Here is an 18,216-nt window from a genome sequence, read left to right as displayed (position 1 = left end):
GCCTCAATTCCAAAGCTAGATTTCAAACAAATATACAAAAGGGGAACATTTGACCTGATGGATAGCTATCATTTCAAATTACTGGAATTTACAACCCCCTCTACAACAGGAGAAACCGATCTTTTACTGATCACTCCTGCTGAAGTTGCCCGAGCAAAAGCAAAAAAAAATATCAATTTATGCACATTGGAGCAGTCCAAGTAGGCATAAAACTTCTTGCTCGAGAAGGCATAAAATGTTCAGTTCTATGTGTCTTACAAGACAATAGACTAACAGATTTTCATGCTAGTCTTTTGGGAACCCTTGAAGCATCTCTGTGCAACCAAGTGGCATATTTCAACTGCTTCCCCAACTTTTCAACAAGCTTGAAAGATGCAGCCCACTGTCTCCGACTGAGAGTCAAGACAGATGGCATATCTATGAAAAATGATATGCAAGAATTGGCAATAGTATACAGGATATACTATAAACTGATGAGTACTACAGTAGAGCCAAAGACAAGGATATCAAACATCCCTGGTCTTACTACTGGATTCCTCACCAGTCAGAAGAACCATTCACAACAGATCCATAAGGTTACTTGGAATGAAGTAACTTTTCCCATTGAATGGAAATTATCTGGTCCGAAGCTACCAGCAGAAAGTGCAAAAGCTAAAATTTATGAAAGCAGAAAGACTGGAGAAATCAGTCTAAATTTTGACAATCACAAAAAAAGTGATGTCTGTCCTGAGAATATCAGGATAAACAAAAATCTTCTCAGAAGAAGCTATAGCACTAGAGAAGCTAGTACTAGTGGCACAAAACCCACTATTGAAGAGCCAATTACTGAAGAAGACCTAGAAGCTGATCTAAACAGACCAGTTAATATGCTTGGAGCACAAAAGCTCTATGATCTTTATGAAGAAGTAGAATTCTGTGAAAATCCAGAAAGATTAGAAAAACTAATCGAAGAAATGAAAAATTTCAATCCAGGAAAGGAAAGAAAACTCCTTCCCTACCAGGATGTTGAAATGGAAGAAGGAGAAAGCTCCAAAACTTCCATCACCAGAGAAAAAGGAAAGGTGAAACTCCCTATACAGAAGGCCCCTACGGGCAGAGATGGAGAAAGAAATTCTCAAAGATTTGTCCCAGAGGACAAGATACCCAGAGTACCAATTACCAATTTTGGTATCTGGTTAGACTTAGACAAAACTCTAGACAAGAGAAAAACTCTTGACCAATGGGTAGACAGCCTGATGATGGCATCTGCTCTCACCTTTGGAAAATTCGAAGCTTCTGATCTTCAAATGTACTTTGAAACTACTCTCACAGGAGTAGCTAAGAAATATTATTTCTCTTTCAAAGAAACAGCCAGAGGAAAAGAATGGCTGGAAGATATCAAAGCTTCAAAATCTCCGTATGATTTTGCAGTACCCCTGTACAATCAGTTCTGTGGAGATTCTGCAAATATGAGTGAAAAAGCCAGAGAAACGGCCAAATCAAATATCTATGCTCTCAAAATTTGTGACATGAGATATTTTGAAGAATACTTGAATGAATTTCAAGAATATTACTATACAATTGGTGAACTAGAAAGTACTGATCTAGTCAACCTGTTGCACAGGAAACTCCCTGAACCGTGGAGAACAGCTGTGCGAGAAAGCATAGCAGAAAAACCAATTGAAAGATTTTCAGTTGGAGGAATTGCTGACAGAATCCGGCAATTACTGAAAGAACAATGCAAAGCCAATCTTAGAGCTAAGATGGCCAAGAAACAACTCAAAGGAGTTGAAAATTTCTGTTACGGAATACTGGATATGCCAACCAACTGGGGATGTCATGAATCCAAGTTCTACAGAAAAAAGAAAGGAAGATATTACTCTAAAAAATTCAAAAAGAGTAATCAAAGAAAGAATTGGAAATTCAAGAATAGTTCCAATTACAAGAAACAACAGGATGAAGATCCAAAAAAGAAATTCTTCAAGAAAAAGAAGAATACTCGTCAACATAAACAACCAAGCAAGAAAGCTTGCAGATGTTGGCTATGTAAAGCTGAAGGGCACTATGCCAATGAATGCCCGGAAAAGGGTAAAAGATCTACTAAAGCTCTCTTTGAAGAATATGAGCATATAGTAGAATCAGCAAATATGAAAGGCTACGAAATAGCCTATTCTGATGATGACGAAGACGACAGGTCAGTTTACTCTGCCTGGTCCGAAGAAGAAGATTCATCTGAGTCTGAGACAGATTCTGAAGTAGAGTACTTCGAATCCAGACAAATGAATGTTTTGAAAATCAAAAACTGGAAAGAAAGCAAGACAAAATCCTTAATGTCTTCTTATCAGGTGAACCCTGGTACATTCGTTTGTGACTACTGCTTATGTCATGAAAAGAATGGTCTCCCTATGTTTTGTGAAGAGTCAAAAAAGACTTACCACAAAGAATGCTTCATAGTTGAAGCAAGAAGAAAAACCAAGAATGGTCTTGTCAGCCAACTGGTTGAACAAGAATATGAAGAATATTTCTCTGAACAAAAAGAGAAAGAAGTAGAAACTTTGTTCCAAGAAATTATGGAACCATCTTCCTCAAAAATAAAGAAGAAATCATCGAAGAAGAAAAAACCGATGAAAATTTAAATTTTGAACTGGTTGAACCACCAGAAATTGTTCCGGAAGAATGTAAACCATTCATTCCAAAGGAACAAGCTCAAGAAAATGAGCTTCAGCAATCGAAAGTCGTCTCTACGAGTAGATACAGCAACTACATAGAGATTGGACTAAAATTTCCTGATCACAAAAAATATCATCTACATGCCTTTGTAGATAATGGATCAGGATTTACAATTGCAAAAAGATTTGCAATTCCAGAAAAACTCTGGAAAGAAGAAAAGAAAACAGCTACTGGTGTTACTTTTGATGGAAGCCATCTCACCATGAATAAAGTAGCAAAAAATGTTCACATCACCATTGGTGGAGGAACATTTATCATCCACAACGTCTGGCAATCTGAAGGCCAAGGCGCAGATTTCTTGTTGGGATATGATTTTATTCTCCAACAGAGATTTATTCAGGATGAAGAAGCAATAGGCTTCAGAAAAGGAGAACGGGTGTTCTGGGCTGATAGGCTTATTCAGGCCAAAAGTATTGTAGGTCCAAACTTTACTACCCAATATCAGAGATCGCAACAGAATAGTGGTGATCTTACCCCTTACAAACCCAAATTTGAACCCATACTCCAAATCAAACAACAACAAGAATTACTTGTTGAAGAATCTTCTGAAGAAGAAGAAGAAGCAGAAACTAGTGAAGAAGAAGAAGCTAGTTTCATCCATGAGCATAACCTCAAGCACTTTCAGAATAAGCTTGAGTCTCAGAAAATTCCCACTCTTGAAAAAATCAAGAAACTACTCGAGCAGAACATCGATGTAGACCCACAGAAATTTTGGGAAAAAGACCAAGTGGTCTGTGAATTAAGATTGCATGACATGAATGCCATCTGTCATGTCAAAGCCATTCCTCAATACAAAGAGGAAGACCAAAAAGAATTCAGAAAAGATATTGAAGATCTCCTGAACAAGAGATTAATTCAACCTTCCACTAGCCCTCATCATGCTCCAGCATTCTACGTGAGAAATCATGCAAAAAATCTAAGAGGAAAAGCTAGAATGGTGATTGACTACAGAGATGTCAACAAAAAGACTGTCAAAGACGGTTATCAAATTGCTCAAGTAAGAGTATTAATCAACCAGCTCAGAGGAGCCAAGTTCTTTTCGAAATTCGATGCAAAGTCGGGTTTCTGGCAGGTCAAAATGCATCCTGAGAGTGTACCTCTCACTGCATTTGGAACACCACAAGGACATTACGAATGGTTAGTAATGCATTTTGGTCTAAAGCAAGCTCCCTCAATATTCCAGAGAAAGATGGACAACATTTTCAAACACATTGCGGAGTTTTGCGTCGTCTACATAGATGACATTCTGGTCTTCTCCAAAAACAGAGAAGAACATATGAAACACCTCCATGAGGTTGTAAAGCTGATAGTTCAGCATGGAATTATCCTAGGTGAAAAGAAAATCTTCTTTATCCTTGATGAAGTTGATTTCCTAGGTATAAATATCAAAAATGGAGTGATAAAACTCCAACCTCATAACCTTGAGAAGATCTGGAAGTTCCCAGACAGGATTCCTGATGCTAAGAGTCTAGAAAGATTCCTTGGTGTCATTAATTATGGGAGAGATTTTATCCCTAAAATATCGGGGTTAACAGCGATGTTATCTCCTAAAACAAGTTCTAAAAGAAAATGGAACTTCACAGAAGATGATGAGAAAATCGTGAAGCAGATAAAAAATCTCTGCAAAAACCTCCCTCCTCTTCAACAACCTGAAGAGAACGATGAAATTATCCTCCAAACAGATGCGAGTGATAATTATTGGTCTGGTGTGGTTCTGGCGAGAGCGTCTGGAACTAACATTGAAAAGATCTGTAAATTTTGTAGTGGCAAGTTCAGCCCTGCAGAACTGAATTATCCCACAGGGGAAAAAGAAATTTTGGCTGTTAAGAAAACAATTTTAAATTCTCCAGCTTTCCTTGGAAAACCCTTTACTATCCGCACCGATTGTGCCAGAGTAAAGAATTTCAAAAATTTCAAACTTGATAAAGCTGCTGATAGAGGAAGACTAGCTAACTGGCAATTATTCCTTAACCAATATGATTATGTTGTTGAATTGATTGCAGGAAACAAAAACTATCTTCCAGATGCCTTAACAAGAGAATTAGCCATGTTCAGCAAAAGAAATGATGACGACGACGAAGGTCGCAATCCCAGAAGCAGAAGAGCTGGGAAAGAACATGAAACCAATGAGAATCCTAAAGAAAAAATCCTCAAGAGATTCCTGCTAAGTCCAAAGGGCTTGGCTACAACTGATCAATCCCAGGGTAAAGGATTGACTAGCCCGTCTCAAACGGCAGACGGTAAAGGCTCATCAAGACCGTTGACGGCTGTTGCTTTGCCAAAAAGCAAACCTACTCCAACTGGAGTAATAAATGTTTTCAATTACGAACTTCGGACTTTCGATACTCCTGTGTTCAGAACTGGCAGGACATTAGCTTACCACCAGAAGGCAATTCTGGATAATCTTTTATTTGCCTTTCAAGAAAGAAGCAGTGGTCTAATGTTCCCAGCCCTCTTTGCCTTAGCTGAAGAACTTTATGAAAATGGCAGGCCACAATTCGAAGAACTACAGCAGAGTGCTGTCAAGAAAGAAAAAATTAACTTCCTTGAAAGCCCAGAAAGTGCTAGGGTCCCTATCATGGCACTCACTGAAGCAGACTGGCATAAATTCCACAATCTAATAGGAAGGCACAATTCAGAAGACCTAGTTCCTCCAACCCTCTTCATCATTGCGGGACCATATGTTGGAAGATACCTGGTAAATGTTCAGAGTGAACATCCACAAGAACACAAGCTTTGGCTTGTTGAAAATGGTTTTGTCCATAATCTGTGGACCAAAACTAATGATGATCTAAAAGGTTTGCCGCCCATCATCGTCAATACAATCAAGAATGTTAGAAAAACTGACTGTACGCTTCGACTGAAGTTTAGATCCACTCCTCCAGAATGGATCCAGCAAGCAAATGGGGAAATTGAATACATTGCTCCATATCACTATGTGAGAATTATTCCAAGACAATATCTACAACCTGCCTGTATTGGATACAATGGCCAACCAAACTCTAGCATCCCATGGATGAAGGCCATGGCTCTGGAATACATGAAAAAGATCATCTCTGAAGACCTCAGCAATACCTTCCTGGCAGCAGGAGAAAAGACTATTATCATTGCTTACGATCATCCTGACGTAGTCAGCAGTGACCTATTCCTATCTCTCACCAGAAAAGAGATAGACTCAACAATGGCATGCATGCAGTGGGTGGACAAACTTGAAAACGACAACCACTACAAGATGTATGTCGACACAGACGTTGAAGACAATGCTACAACAGTCAGAATGGCCCAGGCAGACAACAACTCCTTTGTCTTTGGCCACAACTCGGAGACTGACGACAACATGTAGCAGCTGGTGAAGAAAAAAGCACCAAAACAAAAAAGCAACTGTTCCATTTTTCAAAAAGATACTTTTGCTTTTCAGAAAAGAAGAAGGTGAAAAACATTTCACCCAGATACTTTTGCTTTTCCCTGTCCGACCTCCATCATCAGGAGCACTCAGAAAAGCAGAAGATCACGGAGTTGTTCTGTACATTTTGTGTTTTGAATTCCAGTTTGAGTTCCGCTCTCTATATAAAGAGCTTTAGTTTCATTTGTAAGGCATTCGAAAAACGGAAACATCAATCCGATATTCGAAAAGAGCCATAATAGTGTGCTTCCATTCCTATCTAGAAGTGAAGTAGTGTGCTTCAGTATAAGTAAGTACCTGTTCTCATTCTCATGGATAGTTAAACAGCTTTTGCTGTTTACCTAAGAATGAGGCTCTGAATGTTTAACATGTATATTATTTGAATAAATGAATTCATGTGGTTGCTCATTCACCTCTTCAACAAATATAGTTGTCATTATCATTATATAGTTATCTTCATCTTTATTCATCTTTATTCATCTTTATAGGTCACTATCCAAATGTCTGCATCTTGTAAAGATCCAAGGTTCTGATTATACTATTCAACTGAAAAAACCAGTTTTAAAACCAAAACTAAGACAAACAGCAGTGATTCCGCCTGTTAAAGTATTCGTTAGGCAAGAGGCCGTAGGAGAAAAACTTAGGCATGTTGAAGGCTAGTTTTGTTTTGCTTTTGTCTTTTAAAAGGAAGTTTGTTTGGTCGAACAGTATTAGCAAAACCACGGGTTAATATAGGATACAAATGGCATTTAGATAAAGACTTATCCTTGTTAGTCTATTCTTAAAAAGAACAGTGTAATACAAAAGTGTTGGGCAGTTCAGAAAAATACCAGAGCTTTTTGGGTATACGGGAAAGAACCTGAATAATTATTCATCCGAAACACTTCCGCTCCATCCATGAGCCACGAAACCGTCCAATAACCACAAATTAGATTCCAAAAAATCCTCGAAAAATAATAACGAATTTCCGGGGTACTACATTAACCATTCAGTTTTTTGGTCCTAATGTATAGATCATCTCTGCAAAATTTCAGCCAAATTGGTGATTGTTAAGGCATTCAAAACTGCAATTTACAACAATGAATACGAACGGTTCCGAATCGATACATTAGGACCTAAAAACTGAACGGTTAAGATGTAAATGTGTGATCGGAATCTGGGGAAAAAATGGAAATCCGTACCTTTTGCTTAGGTACGAACGTCCGCACCTGAGAATGGTTGTATATATATATATATATATATATATATATATATATATATATATATATATATCAGGACCTTTCTAGTGAGGAATCATTTTTTTTTTTTTGGCTATTTTAATGGATAATTTATTAGACTCACTTTTCGATTGCATATTCACATCTCATCCGTTTAGTTTGTAGGTATATATGAGTAGATCACCTCTATAAATTTTCAACCAAATTGATTATCATTAGGGCATTTATAACTGGTGTTTACAATTATAAACATGAACAGTTCGAGTTTGACCAATTCAATTCGTCCATTGATTTAATCTAGTTCGGTACCTTAACTACCATCAATTTGGCTGAAAATTTGTATAAGGATCTATACATTAGAACTTAAAAATTGAACGGTCAAGATGCCGAAATGCGATCGTAAAGTGGGTCTAATAAGCTATCCCTTAGAATGGCAAAAAAAAAGAGACCCCTTAATATATATATATATATATATATATATAGATTAACGAAGTGCATGTCAATGAAAATTAATATTTTCTAAATGACAAATAATGGTAGTGATGCTGCCATTTTTGAAAGAGACTCGAGCTTTCAAGTCTCGAATGAAGCTTCTAATAGGAATAATAATCTTGTTATAATTTTGGCTGCCATTTTTTAATGTTTTTATTTATTTTCCTTGCTCTAAGCTACTTAATTATTCTCTAGTCTTGTACGTGGGAATTGGTGTCACTTTCTTTTACTTCTGTTAGAGAATTGTGTACCACATTTTGAACCAACTTGTAGGATCTCAAAGAAACTCTAAAAAAAAACAAAAAACAAAAAAAAAAATAGAAGAAGAAAGAAACTCTCCAATTGTTACTTTGGTGAAACAGTTGGTTAAAAAAACTGAGATGTAGTTTACTACTTGAATCAAATGGATACTGGGTCGGTTTTAACGTCTAAGTTTCACAGTTCCCATGAGGCAGTCCGTACTTAACAACTAGCTAGTATATTTGTACTTCCAGAACTTCAAACTGGGATGACTTGACTAAAATATTATTGATGTATTGAATTGAAAATTATATCCCTTATTTTCACATTGCTGGAATAATCAACATTCAACAGCTATTGAACAATATAAAAAAAATGTCCACACTCTCCTTCCTAGAGGTTATAAAACCACATCAAGTGCTCATACTTTCCGACATCTAATACCTTCGATCAATATCGATTATCTTCACTTCTTCCACGAGCATTTTACTACCTTTCTTTCATCAAATCATTAACTTAAGTCATCATGGGTGTCTTCACTTATGAATCTGAGTTCACCTCTGTCATCCCACCAGCTAGGTTGTTCAAGGCCTTTGTCCTTGACGCCGATAACCTCATCCCCAAGATTGCCCCCCAAGCAGTTAAGAGTGCCGAGATTCTTGAAGGTGATGGAGGAGTTGGCACCATCAAGAAGATCAACCTTGGTGAAGGAAGTGAATACAGCTATGTGAAGCACCAGATTGACGGAATTGACAAAGACAACTTTGTCTACAAATACAGCATGATTGAGGGAGACGCTATATCTGACAAAATCGAGAAGATCTCCTATGAGACTAAGTTGGTAGCATCTTCCGATGGAGGCTCCGTCATCAAGAGCACCAGTAACTACCACATAAAGGGTGACGTGGAGATCAAGGAAGAGCATGTCAAGGCTGGAAAAGAAAGAGCCGCTGGTCTATTCAAGATCATCGAGAGCCACCTTCTAGCCAACCCTGAGGCCTACAACTAAACCTCTCTCTACTATACTCGATATGCTAGAGCTGGCAAACCCTACATGTCCTCATTTCTATGTTTGTGTGCGTGGCTTTCATTTTTGTTCAACTTTTGATCTTTCAAGTTATTTTGATTGAGTGACGTATTCGTATTTGATTTCAATATTAAATTGTGTATTGTTTTCTTTTAATTGTTTCAGGAAACTCAAAGTGCATGCCTGGTCGCCATGTAAATATTTAATTACTGCTAATCGAGTTCAAGCAACTTGAGCTACAATCATAAAAGAACAATTATCCTTATCAAGAAAGAAAAAAAAAAAAAAAAAAGAACAATTATGTTAACACGTACAGTTTGAATTCGATCAATTGACAATCTAAATAAAGAAGTGTCCTACGGCTGCGTTTGGGGGGGCTTTTTTGCTCCCCTGCTTATAAGCACCTCGACATCTTGCGTTTGGTAAACCAGCTTCTTCCCTACTTTTTCCAGAAGCCAGAGCTTTTTTGATGGAAAAGCCAAAGCCACTAGTACCTTGCTTTTAGAAGCAGGGGCTGGCTTTTATCACTGTAGCGGTGATTACTGTAGTTTAATGAACTTTCAGAAATACCGAATTCTATCCTCCCCTTGTTTCAGTAATTACACAATCCTTCTCTTCTGTGTTCACATCTCTCCGTTTCGGAAATACCACTTCATAACTGGTTTGATCTCTCTCTCTCTCTGACTGCTTTCATCTGGCCTCTCATCCGTGTTCGAAATCGAAGCCTCAATCCTTGATTGCTGGCTGCTTTGCAATTTGATTCATGGTTAGTCTTGTATCTATTTCGGTTTCAATTTCTTTGAATTTGATGAATGTTTGAGATGACATTGTTCTGGGTTTGACGGATATGAGATCAAATATGCTTGAGTATAGTTCGTTTAGATCAATTATGCTTGGGTACTGAATCAATGTGGATTTAGGTTGATTTGGAAAAATGGAACCAAATCGAGCAGTTTTCTTCCAGTAGCTTCAATTTCTTCTTCCTCTTCCTCCCTTTGTTCACTCAATTCAAACATGGCTGACTCTCCTAGACGGGTATGATTTATATAGCATATGTTCTTTGCATAGTTTCTGAGAAACATTTAGTTTCTTGGAATTGTGATGATTATAACTTAATGGGATTTGAACCGCATTTTATAGGTTTCAAATCAAAAATGGCTTCAAACTCAAAGCGTCTCAAATTATGCTCACACAATGAAGACAGGATCAGTGGGTTGCCAGATGCAATTCTTTGCCACATTCTTTCTTTCTTTTCAATCAGACAGGCTGTAAAGACTAGCATTTTATCACATAAATGGAGGAATGTCTGGGCTTAAGTTCCCAATCTAGATTTCAATGAATATGATTATTACATGGCTATGTTTTCCGTACTTTGCCACAACCAGTAAGATATGAGTCGGATTGGTTTGCACAGTTTGTGAATCGTGTCTTACTGTGTTTTGAGATGATTATTACACATGATTATTGGTTTGCACATGATTCTCAAATTATTCCTGTGCCCAATTAGAATTAGACTGCATATAAGTTCCAAGGTCCATGCATCAGAAGCAGATATGCTGCAAATAATTTTGTAAATTATGTGCTGATGGTCAAGATCTTAGAGGTTTGATTTCTTGGTGAGCTTGTAAGCAATGAGAACATTGCTTTCTCACAAGAATATTTGTACAAGTTATTTTTAAAATTGTTCAATAATAATCATACAATCACCATGATTTATTAATATTACTATTAATGTTACTAATATATTTGTATAAGTTATTTTTAAAATTGTCTAATATTAATCATATGCTCACCATAATTTATAAAAATTGAAAGTTGACAAAAATGAATAAGGACATAATAAATATTAAAAATAATAACAAAAGCATTTGATGAACATTGTATTACTAAACAATCAAGGCAAAATAATCTCTCATGTCCAATTTGGTCATTCCACAAACAAAAAGCACAAGCCAGTTTGAGTTTACCAAACACTTTGCCACTGCTTTTTGCCATTGACAGCACTTAAAAAAAGCCAGTTTACCAAACACTCAGCTGCTTTGCTTTTCAGCTACTTTTTCTCAGAAATAAGCAGAAGCCAGCTTTTCTGAAAAACACAGCCATACCAAACACACCACATGTCTTTTCGTACAGTTAATTGTCGTTCACATGAATATCTTTTGCATAACAAGCTACGTTTTAACTGTTCATGTCTATATTCTTCAATCTTCATTCTCTATAGTCTATAGTCACACTACTTTCACTACTATTCTTCTCATCAACATATCATATTTTTCCGTCGCTGGTGGAGTTTTCAAATAATTTGTGCATTCATACATGTATAAGCATTTAGACATGAGCGTTTTAAACAGCTGAAATTTCATTATAGTTATTTTAGTTTGAAATTTGGAGGAAGTTAAATTGTTATTATGAACATCCAAAATTGTCAAATAATTCTGGAAGTGTCAGTATCGATCTCAGGGAACCATGAGTTATTAGTTATCTACCAATATAAATTTCAACCTCTAGAAACATTGTGGAATCTCAACCAAACAAGGGTACCATATGCCGCTTCGGATTCTAACTAATGGTGAAACTTTGAATTGAGCTCTTAGAATAATGGTATAGCTAGCATTTGACTATAGACTAAGAGATCGATCCTGTATCAATTCTTATTTCAATATGAATGTTTTATTTGTTAAAATTTAAACTGCATATATATATATTTTTTTTTTGAAAGGAAGAAATTAACAATCTTCAAACTTTATTGATGATAGAAATCATCAGGGGGACATAAACCTTGACCCTGGTGTACATTACATAAATCTTCATTAGACAAACTAGTGAAATGGACGAATCTATGTGCCACATTATTTGCTTCACGATATAGGGAAATTTTTAATACACATTCCAAACTAGTTAATACACATCCCTATTATTTTATATTTCAAATCAGATTTTATAGGTAGATTAAATGACCAAAATAGACATCTATGTATTAGAAGAAAAATAATAATAATCATATATTCCTTATATGATTCTATAATTATAAACACAATAAATTTCTATACATGCATCCTCATTTAAAACAACAATAAAGTTAGAAACCATCTAATTTAAATTTTCCTTAAATAAATTGTAATTAAATGGGGTGAGAAACCATATAATTTAGAATTTCAAAATCAATGGCATTAAATATTTTTAAGGGTTTTTGTCCATTTACCCCATTTTTAGAGATTTTTTTTCCACTTACCCCATTAAGTTTTTTTAATTCCCTTTTACCCAAAACACTCTAAGGAGGTCTTCCCTAATACCCCATTAAGATTTTTTTTTTGTTTTTTAATTTTTTTTAATACCATTTTACCCTCCCCCTTTGTTACTTAGAGAGAGAAAGAGAGAAAATGGAAGAGAGAGAAACCATGAGAAACTTCGCCGGAGCCTGATCACCGGCCGCCGGAGTCCGGTCACCGGCCGCCGGAATCCGGTCAACTTTCGCCGGATTCCGGTCAACTTTCGCCAGATTCCGGTCATCGGCTACCGCCTACTGGAATTTGCTGAAAATCTCACTGGAAAGTTTTTTGCCCCCAATAGACGTCTATTGCCCTAATAGTCTATTGCCCCCTAATAAACGACTATCAGGCATGTATTGTCCCCCAATAGACGTCTATTGCCCCTCAATAGGACTTTCAGTTGCTAGAATGAGAACTAATCTCTCTAAGTTTAGACAAATAAAACTTTGATTACAAAAAAAAAAACAAGGAGATTACATCAATTCAAAACGTCTATTGCCCCCCAATAGCTGTGTATTGCCCTCCAATAGAACTTTAATAGTCCCCATTTTACAAAAAAAAAAAAAAAAAAAAAAAAGAACTGACAGTGAACCGAAAATCAAAGTATTGCAATTACAAAACTCCGAGATTGAACCATAATCACAAACACTGTACAATCTTTTCAAATTTACTGACAGTCAAATTCCAATAGCAGGTTCACAATTACCACAACTTCTAATCTACACAATAGTAGAGCCAGTAAATAAACTTAATAGAGACCAATTCGATACAATCAAGCTCCGTATGTACGAATAGGTCGCTGAGCTCGATCTCGTAGAGCTCTTGGAGGCCATGCTCTCTGTAATTTGAAGCTCTCTCACTAGGCCAAAAAAGCGAACAGACAACGGACCAAATTCATTGTGTGATTTGGACGATCTCCGTTGTGTATCGGAGCGTTGTGTGATGAAAAATGGCACAACGGTGGAAACCCGTTGTGTGAATCACAAACAGTCAACACTTATTTGGTTAAAACTGTTGTGCCTTCTCTCGGCAAATGGCAACCACAGTTGCCGCGCAGTCATGCTGCACATGTCATTGGCATCATTCACACAACGAAAGTTGTTTCCGAGCCATTGTATGAAAGGCGAATCAGATAACGTATTCTAGTTATTACAGTTGTGTTATTGTAAATCAGACAACGTATGTTTGGTAGAACCGTTGCATTTTATATAAGGATTCATTGTGTGAACATCCAAATTGTTACTTCAGACAACATTATTAACATTAGAAATTCTGTTGTGTGATAATCATCTTTTCTGGACTTTGTGCATTGATAATAATGCTCCATTTTACCTAACGAACAGTGACTAATTGTGTGAAGTTTACTATATTAGTGCTTGAAATCATTATCCAATGAACAATGATTAATATTTACGCCAAAAGCAATGTGATACATCAATAAAATTCCAATATATCCACCAAATATTGAATCCAAGTAACATGTCATTACTATAAAGTTTCATAGCTAGCTGAATTTACATGATGAAAGAAAATATATTTTGCTTCATTGCTTGGTATTCCATGCTTGATCACTTAGTGACTCTTTAGGCAACATTTCACTAGATGTTCCCAAACCTGCAAACAGAATAAGCAAAATTCAAGGTTATGAAGGATTTAATCAGGTAAAATAAATGTCTGGTCATGGGGAAAGGATCTGATAACCTAGTTTTTCACTCATTTCTAAGTAATCAAAATTGCAAAAGCATTAAGATATGTCAACCAAAAAAATTGAAAACCCAGAAAACAAAAAGTTAGGGAAGTGTCATAACTAGCTGCTATCTTATCAAAGTTGGGATCCTCTCTTGAGGGAATAATACCATATCTAGCTCGAGTAGGAAAATATCTGAAGTAAGGAAAATATATTACAACTAAGCATTAACTAAAAACAGATACTTTACTTCACCAAAAGAACATAATTCAACCCAGAAAAAGTTCACACTTGATAGCAGCAAAAATGGTATCAGAAGCTCCTAACAAGGCATTATTATAATGCTTCTGGGTGAAAAGACCTCCTAGCAAAATTTACAAGTCTACAACTCATTTATTAATACTCAAAACCTAGGACCTAAACCTTTACCTGCCCTCCCCACCAACTACCCACAACTCACCATCAGACCCATTAAACTATCTACCAAAGCCTTGATCAACCAAAAGTACCTAAGCAACCAAAATTAATAGATTCTAGTTCGATGTTATCAAATTCAATTTTCTCTATTGAATTATAATAACCTGTTTGAAATTGCTCATCTAGAAATGTAATTATCAGGTGCAAAGTTAAAAGACTCCAACCACAGACAAAATCACAACCAAAGAATGTCAAATATGAGTACACTGCAAACTCACCCTGCAACAAGCTGAAAGTAAAGAGTTTATCTTTGATACTGTTGGGTCCATGGATTGCATGTCAACTATGTATCTTATATGCAGATGACTCACTGGTGCTCTTGATTTCTCCAATGCTTCTGAGTTAGTACTACATTTCTTTAGCTTGCTCAGCGAGGCGACCTTCTTTTGGTACTCAAATTTTATGAGCTCACCTGCCTACCCAATAATAGTCAATCCCAAATAAGATCGAGTACACAGCTAGCTGATATATAGTAAAATAAATAACACACTAATCTGAAGTGTCAAAATGGTATATCTAGTTCTGTAATCTGAGGTTGCTGTGTATGACATTGATACTAGTATGACAAGAGACTGCAATCAACAAAAGCAAACAATTACGGAGACAATTTGACAAGTTAGAGTCATTTAATTATATGAAAGTGCAAATGAATTCCTCTAACCAATTTGACTACCGTACCTTGCTTCCAAGTTCTGCAACCAACCGATAGAAGGTAAGATAACTAAAAGAAAGTATACACCAAGAGATCTTTCCTCACCTTCTGTATATGAATTCTTTGTAATTCTTCTCCACAGATGTTCTGCAACCATATCACAAATCTGCATTCTAAATCTCATTCAAGCATATATCCCTGAATCTCCACCCATCTATAATTCAATTTTCGATCAATTACCAAACCCTTAAAATTGAAGACCCAAAATTCACAGGACCCAAACAGAAAACAAAGAATTTAGTCACAGTGACTCACCATTAACACCATTAACTGAGAAGGAAGCCTGTTGTAAGCATATAAACCAAGATCAGAAACCTTGAAAACCAAGATCAACTTGCCCACCATTCACATGCTCTCAAATCTCAATCCCCAAGACCCAAGATTGAAATTAATCTAATCTCTGTTGACCAATTCATAATATACAGAGAAACAAATTTGAAGTTACGTACTGACCTGCTTCAAGCTACATAAACCTTCATCGGCAGAGAACATAGAATCGAATGTCTTGACCAGCGCGAGAACAAGCATGAAGTCTCCTCTGCAAAACCCAAAACCTAAAACTCAACAAAATCCAAATCAATCACAAAACAATGAGAAGAATCGAGAGAGAGCAAACTAGAGATGGAGAATGCCTAGAAAGCTCAGAACATGAATGGCAATTACATGGTCACAAACCCAGCAAGCTCGAACTTGCCCAGAAAGCTCAATGAATGAAGAATGCTTGTTTCTCGAAAACCCTTGAAAGAAAACTAAGCAGATCGGTGAATTAAGAACTCGCAAATCCTTTGAAGCCATGATTTGAACAGATTCGTGAATTACCTATGACACAAATTAAAAGCTCACAAATCCCTCGAACTCCGATTCTGTTCACCATCTTCGAGCAGAGGAGCTAGTCCGAGGCGGAGAAGGAGGAGGAGGAGGATCGAGTTCTGGTCGGAGGCGGAGAATGAAGAGGATGAGGGTTCTGATCGGAGGCGGAGGAGGAGAGGAAAGGGAGGTTGGGTGCTAGTCGAATAGTTGGGGCCTCAAAAGTCAATTTTAGCCGTCCAAATATGTCGAAGTGTGGGAAACAAATTTTCATGTCCCGCGTTTCTTGAAATTTTTTAAACTTAGCCGCTCTACATTTTCACAAAAATTTGAATAAAATTTTAGTCACCAGCTATTTTAAAAATCGATGTCAGTTATATGCATACAAATCAGAATTTAAGGAATTGATGTTAATGATATTTTTTTACATCGCGTGAATTCCTCACCGATGTAATTGTCGTGATGTCTAAGAGTAAAATTCTAGTAGTGTACGAGCATTTGGTTGTTTTTATTTTGTATTCATTCATGAATTAGACAACACATAAATATTGTTTGTTTTGGTACGTATTAAATTTGAGCTGAGCGAGTAAGGAGGGAAAGTTCCCGCCTATATGCAAATACTTCGACAATTTTGGCTCTAGGTTAGGCATTACTCATTCATACAACACAAATAAGTCATTTGGTTGTGGGATCATCAATTACCTGATATATTTCAATCAAAAGTTATAGGTCTTGAGGGGGAATGAGTGCTATTTTGGGGCAAATATAGGCACGTCCAAACCTTTCCCTCTTGATCGTACAACACAAAGTCAAAAACTGTTGTATGATATTTTGCACGCTACTCTCATACAACAGATATAACTATTCTGTTGTACTATGTAGTATCAATTTAAAGCTAAATTTGAGTCAAGCTAGGAGGAAAATTTGCTGCTATTTTTTTTTTCATTCACACAACAAATTAATCTTGTAAGTGTTATGCAATGATCTTCTAGCTAAAAACTTCATAATTTTAACAGCCTTATACAACGTAAGTTTTGTAAACGTGTTGTATGATTCACTTTCCCTCATCACACAACAAATTTTTTTTTTTCGTTGTGTAAAAAGTGTTGTATGTTAAGGTTATTGGCCTATTGTCTCTCTGTAAAGCGACACAAGGAGGTAGAAGCAGCGAGCACGAACAACAAGCAGAAGGCAGAGGAAGATCCATAGCTGTTTCTGGAAAACCCGAGGATGCTGTTGCTGAAACTAAGACCGCATAACGACGACGGCGAGAGGGAGGAGAGAGAGAGACAGAGAGAGAGAGAGAGATGCAGTCGACGGCGACGGTAGTCGAGGTTAACGGCGGCGACAACCGACCCCTGTTCGTCGGGGTTTCGGCCACGGTGGTCTGAGCCTAGGCGAGCCAGTGGCTGGTGACGACGCCGTGGTGGGCGGACGGAGTCTAGTAGTAGGCAGAGTTGGCGTTGGAACTTTGCAGGGTAGAGAGAGAGAGAGAGAGAGAGAGAGAGAGAGAGAGAGAGAGATCTGACAGAAATCGGAGAGGGATGAGAGAGATGAGAGAGATCAAGGGGTTTATTAATTTGATTAAGGGTAAAATTGTCATTTTCCTTCAAATTGGGTAAGTGAGAATAAAAATCTCTTGCTGGGGTAAGTGGGATAACTTTGACTCATTTTAGGGGTTTTGGTCAAGGACCCTATTTTTAAAACAAATCGCTTTACTCCCACTTTTAGTTTTTTTTTTTTTTTCTAAAAGTTATGATTAGTCAATTTATTATCTAATATAAAACATCAGAGGTATAAAACTTTGTAATTGTTAATTTGTTTGACCATCCAATGACAATTTCGTAGTTCTGCCATTGTAGAGAAACTACTGATACAGTTTTGGTTGAATGTTCGACTCAAAATTTTGGGTAAAGCTATGGTATGTTAACATTTCTCATACATCAACTATTTTTACCACTTTGAGGACTAATATTACTACTTTGAGGACTAATATTACTATTTTGAGGAGTCATATGGTAAATTAAGAAAATTTACCACTTTAAGGACTCATGTTACCACTTTGAGGACTAATATTACAATTTTGAGGACTCATGTGGTAACTAAGAAAATTTACCACTTTAAGGACTCATGTTACCATTTTGAGGACTAATATTACTATTTTGAGGACTCATTT

General features: G+C 36.7%; 1 protein-coding gene and 1 long non-coding RNA gene across 2 annotated transcripts; both read left to right on the top strand.

Moving 5' to 3' along the window:
* The first annotated feature begins 8,486 nt into the window (after positions 1–8,486).
* Positions 8,487–9,301, top strand: LOC133708132 (major strawberry allergen Fra a 1.08-like). Its single transcript, XM_062133592.1, has one exon. The coding sequence runs from the start codon at positions 8,588–8,590 to the stop codon at positions 9,068–9,070; it is 483 nt and encodes a 160-aa protein (XP_061989576.1). The 5' UTR covers positions 8,487–8,587; the 3' UTR covers positions 9,071–9,301.
* A 151-nt stretch (positions 9,302–9,452) lies between these two features.
* Positions 9,453–10,510, top strand: LOC133708133 (uncharacterized). Its single transcript, XR_009845594.1, has 3 exons — positions 9,453–9,854; positions 10,009–10,123; positions 10,229–10,510. It is a non-coding gene; the product is annotated as an uncharacterized LOC133708133 (long non-coding RNA).
* The last annotated feature ends 7,706 nt before the right edge of the window (positions 10,511–18,216 follow it).

This window comes from Rosa rugosa, chromosome 5, assembly GCF_958449725.1.
Source record: "Rosa rugosa chromosome 5, drRosRugo1.1, whole genome shotgun sequence".
Classification (NCBI taxonomy): Eukaryota; Viridiplantae; Streptophyta; class Magnoliopsida; order Rosales; family Rosaceae; genus Rosa; species Rosa rugosa.
The sequence above is the reverse complement of the archived record's forward strand: the minus strand, read 5'-3'. Positions and strand labels throughout refer to the sequence as shown.

Bases quoted from the DNA above. Each gene is read 5' to 3' on its own strand.
- LOC133708132 (XM_062133592.1), top strand. From the start codon at position 8,588: ATGGGTGTCTTCACTTATGAATCTGAGTTCACCTCTGTCATCCCACCA.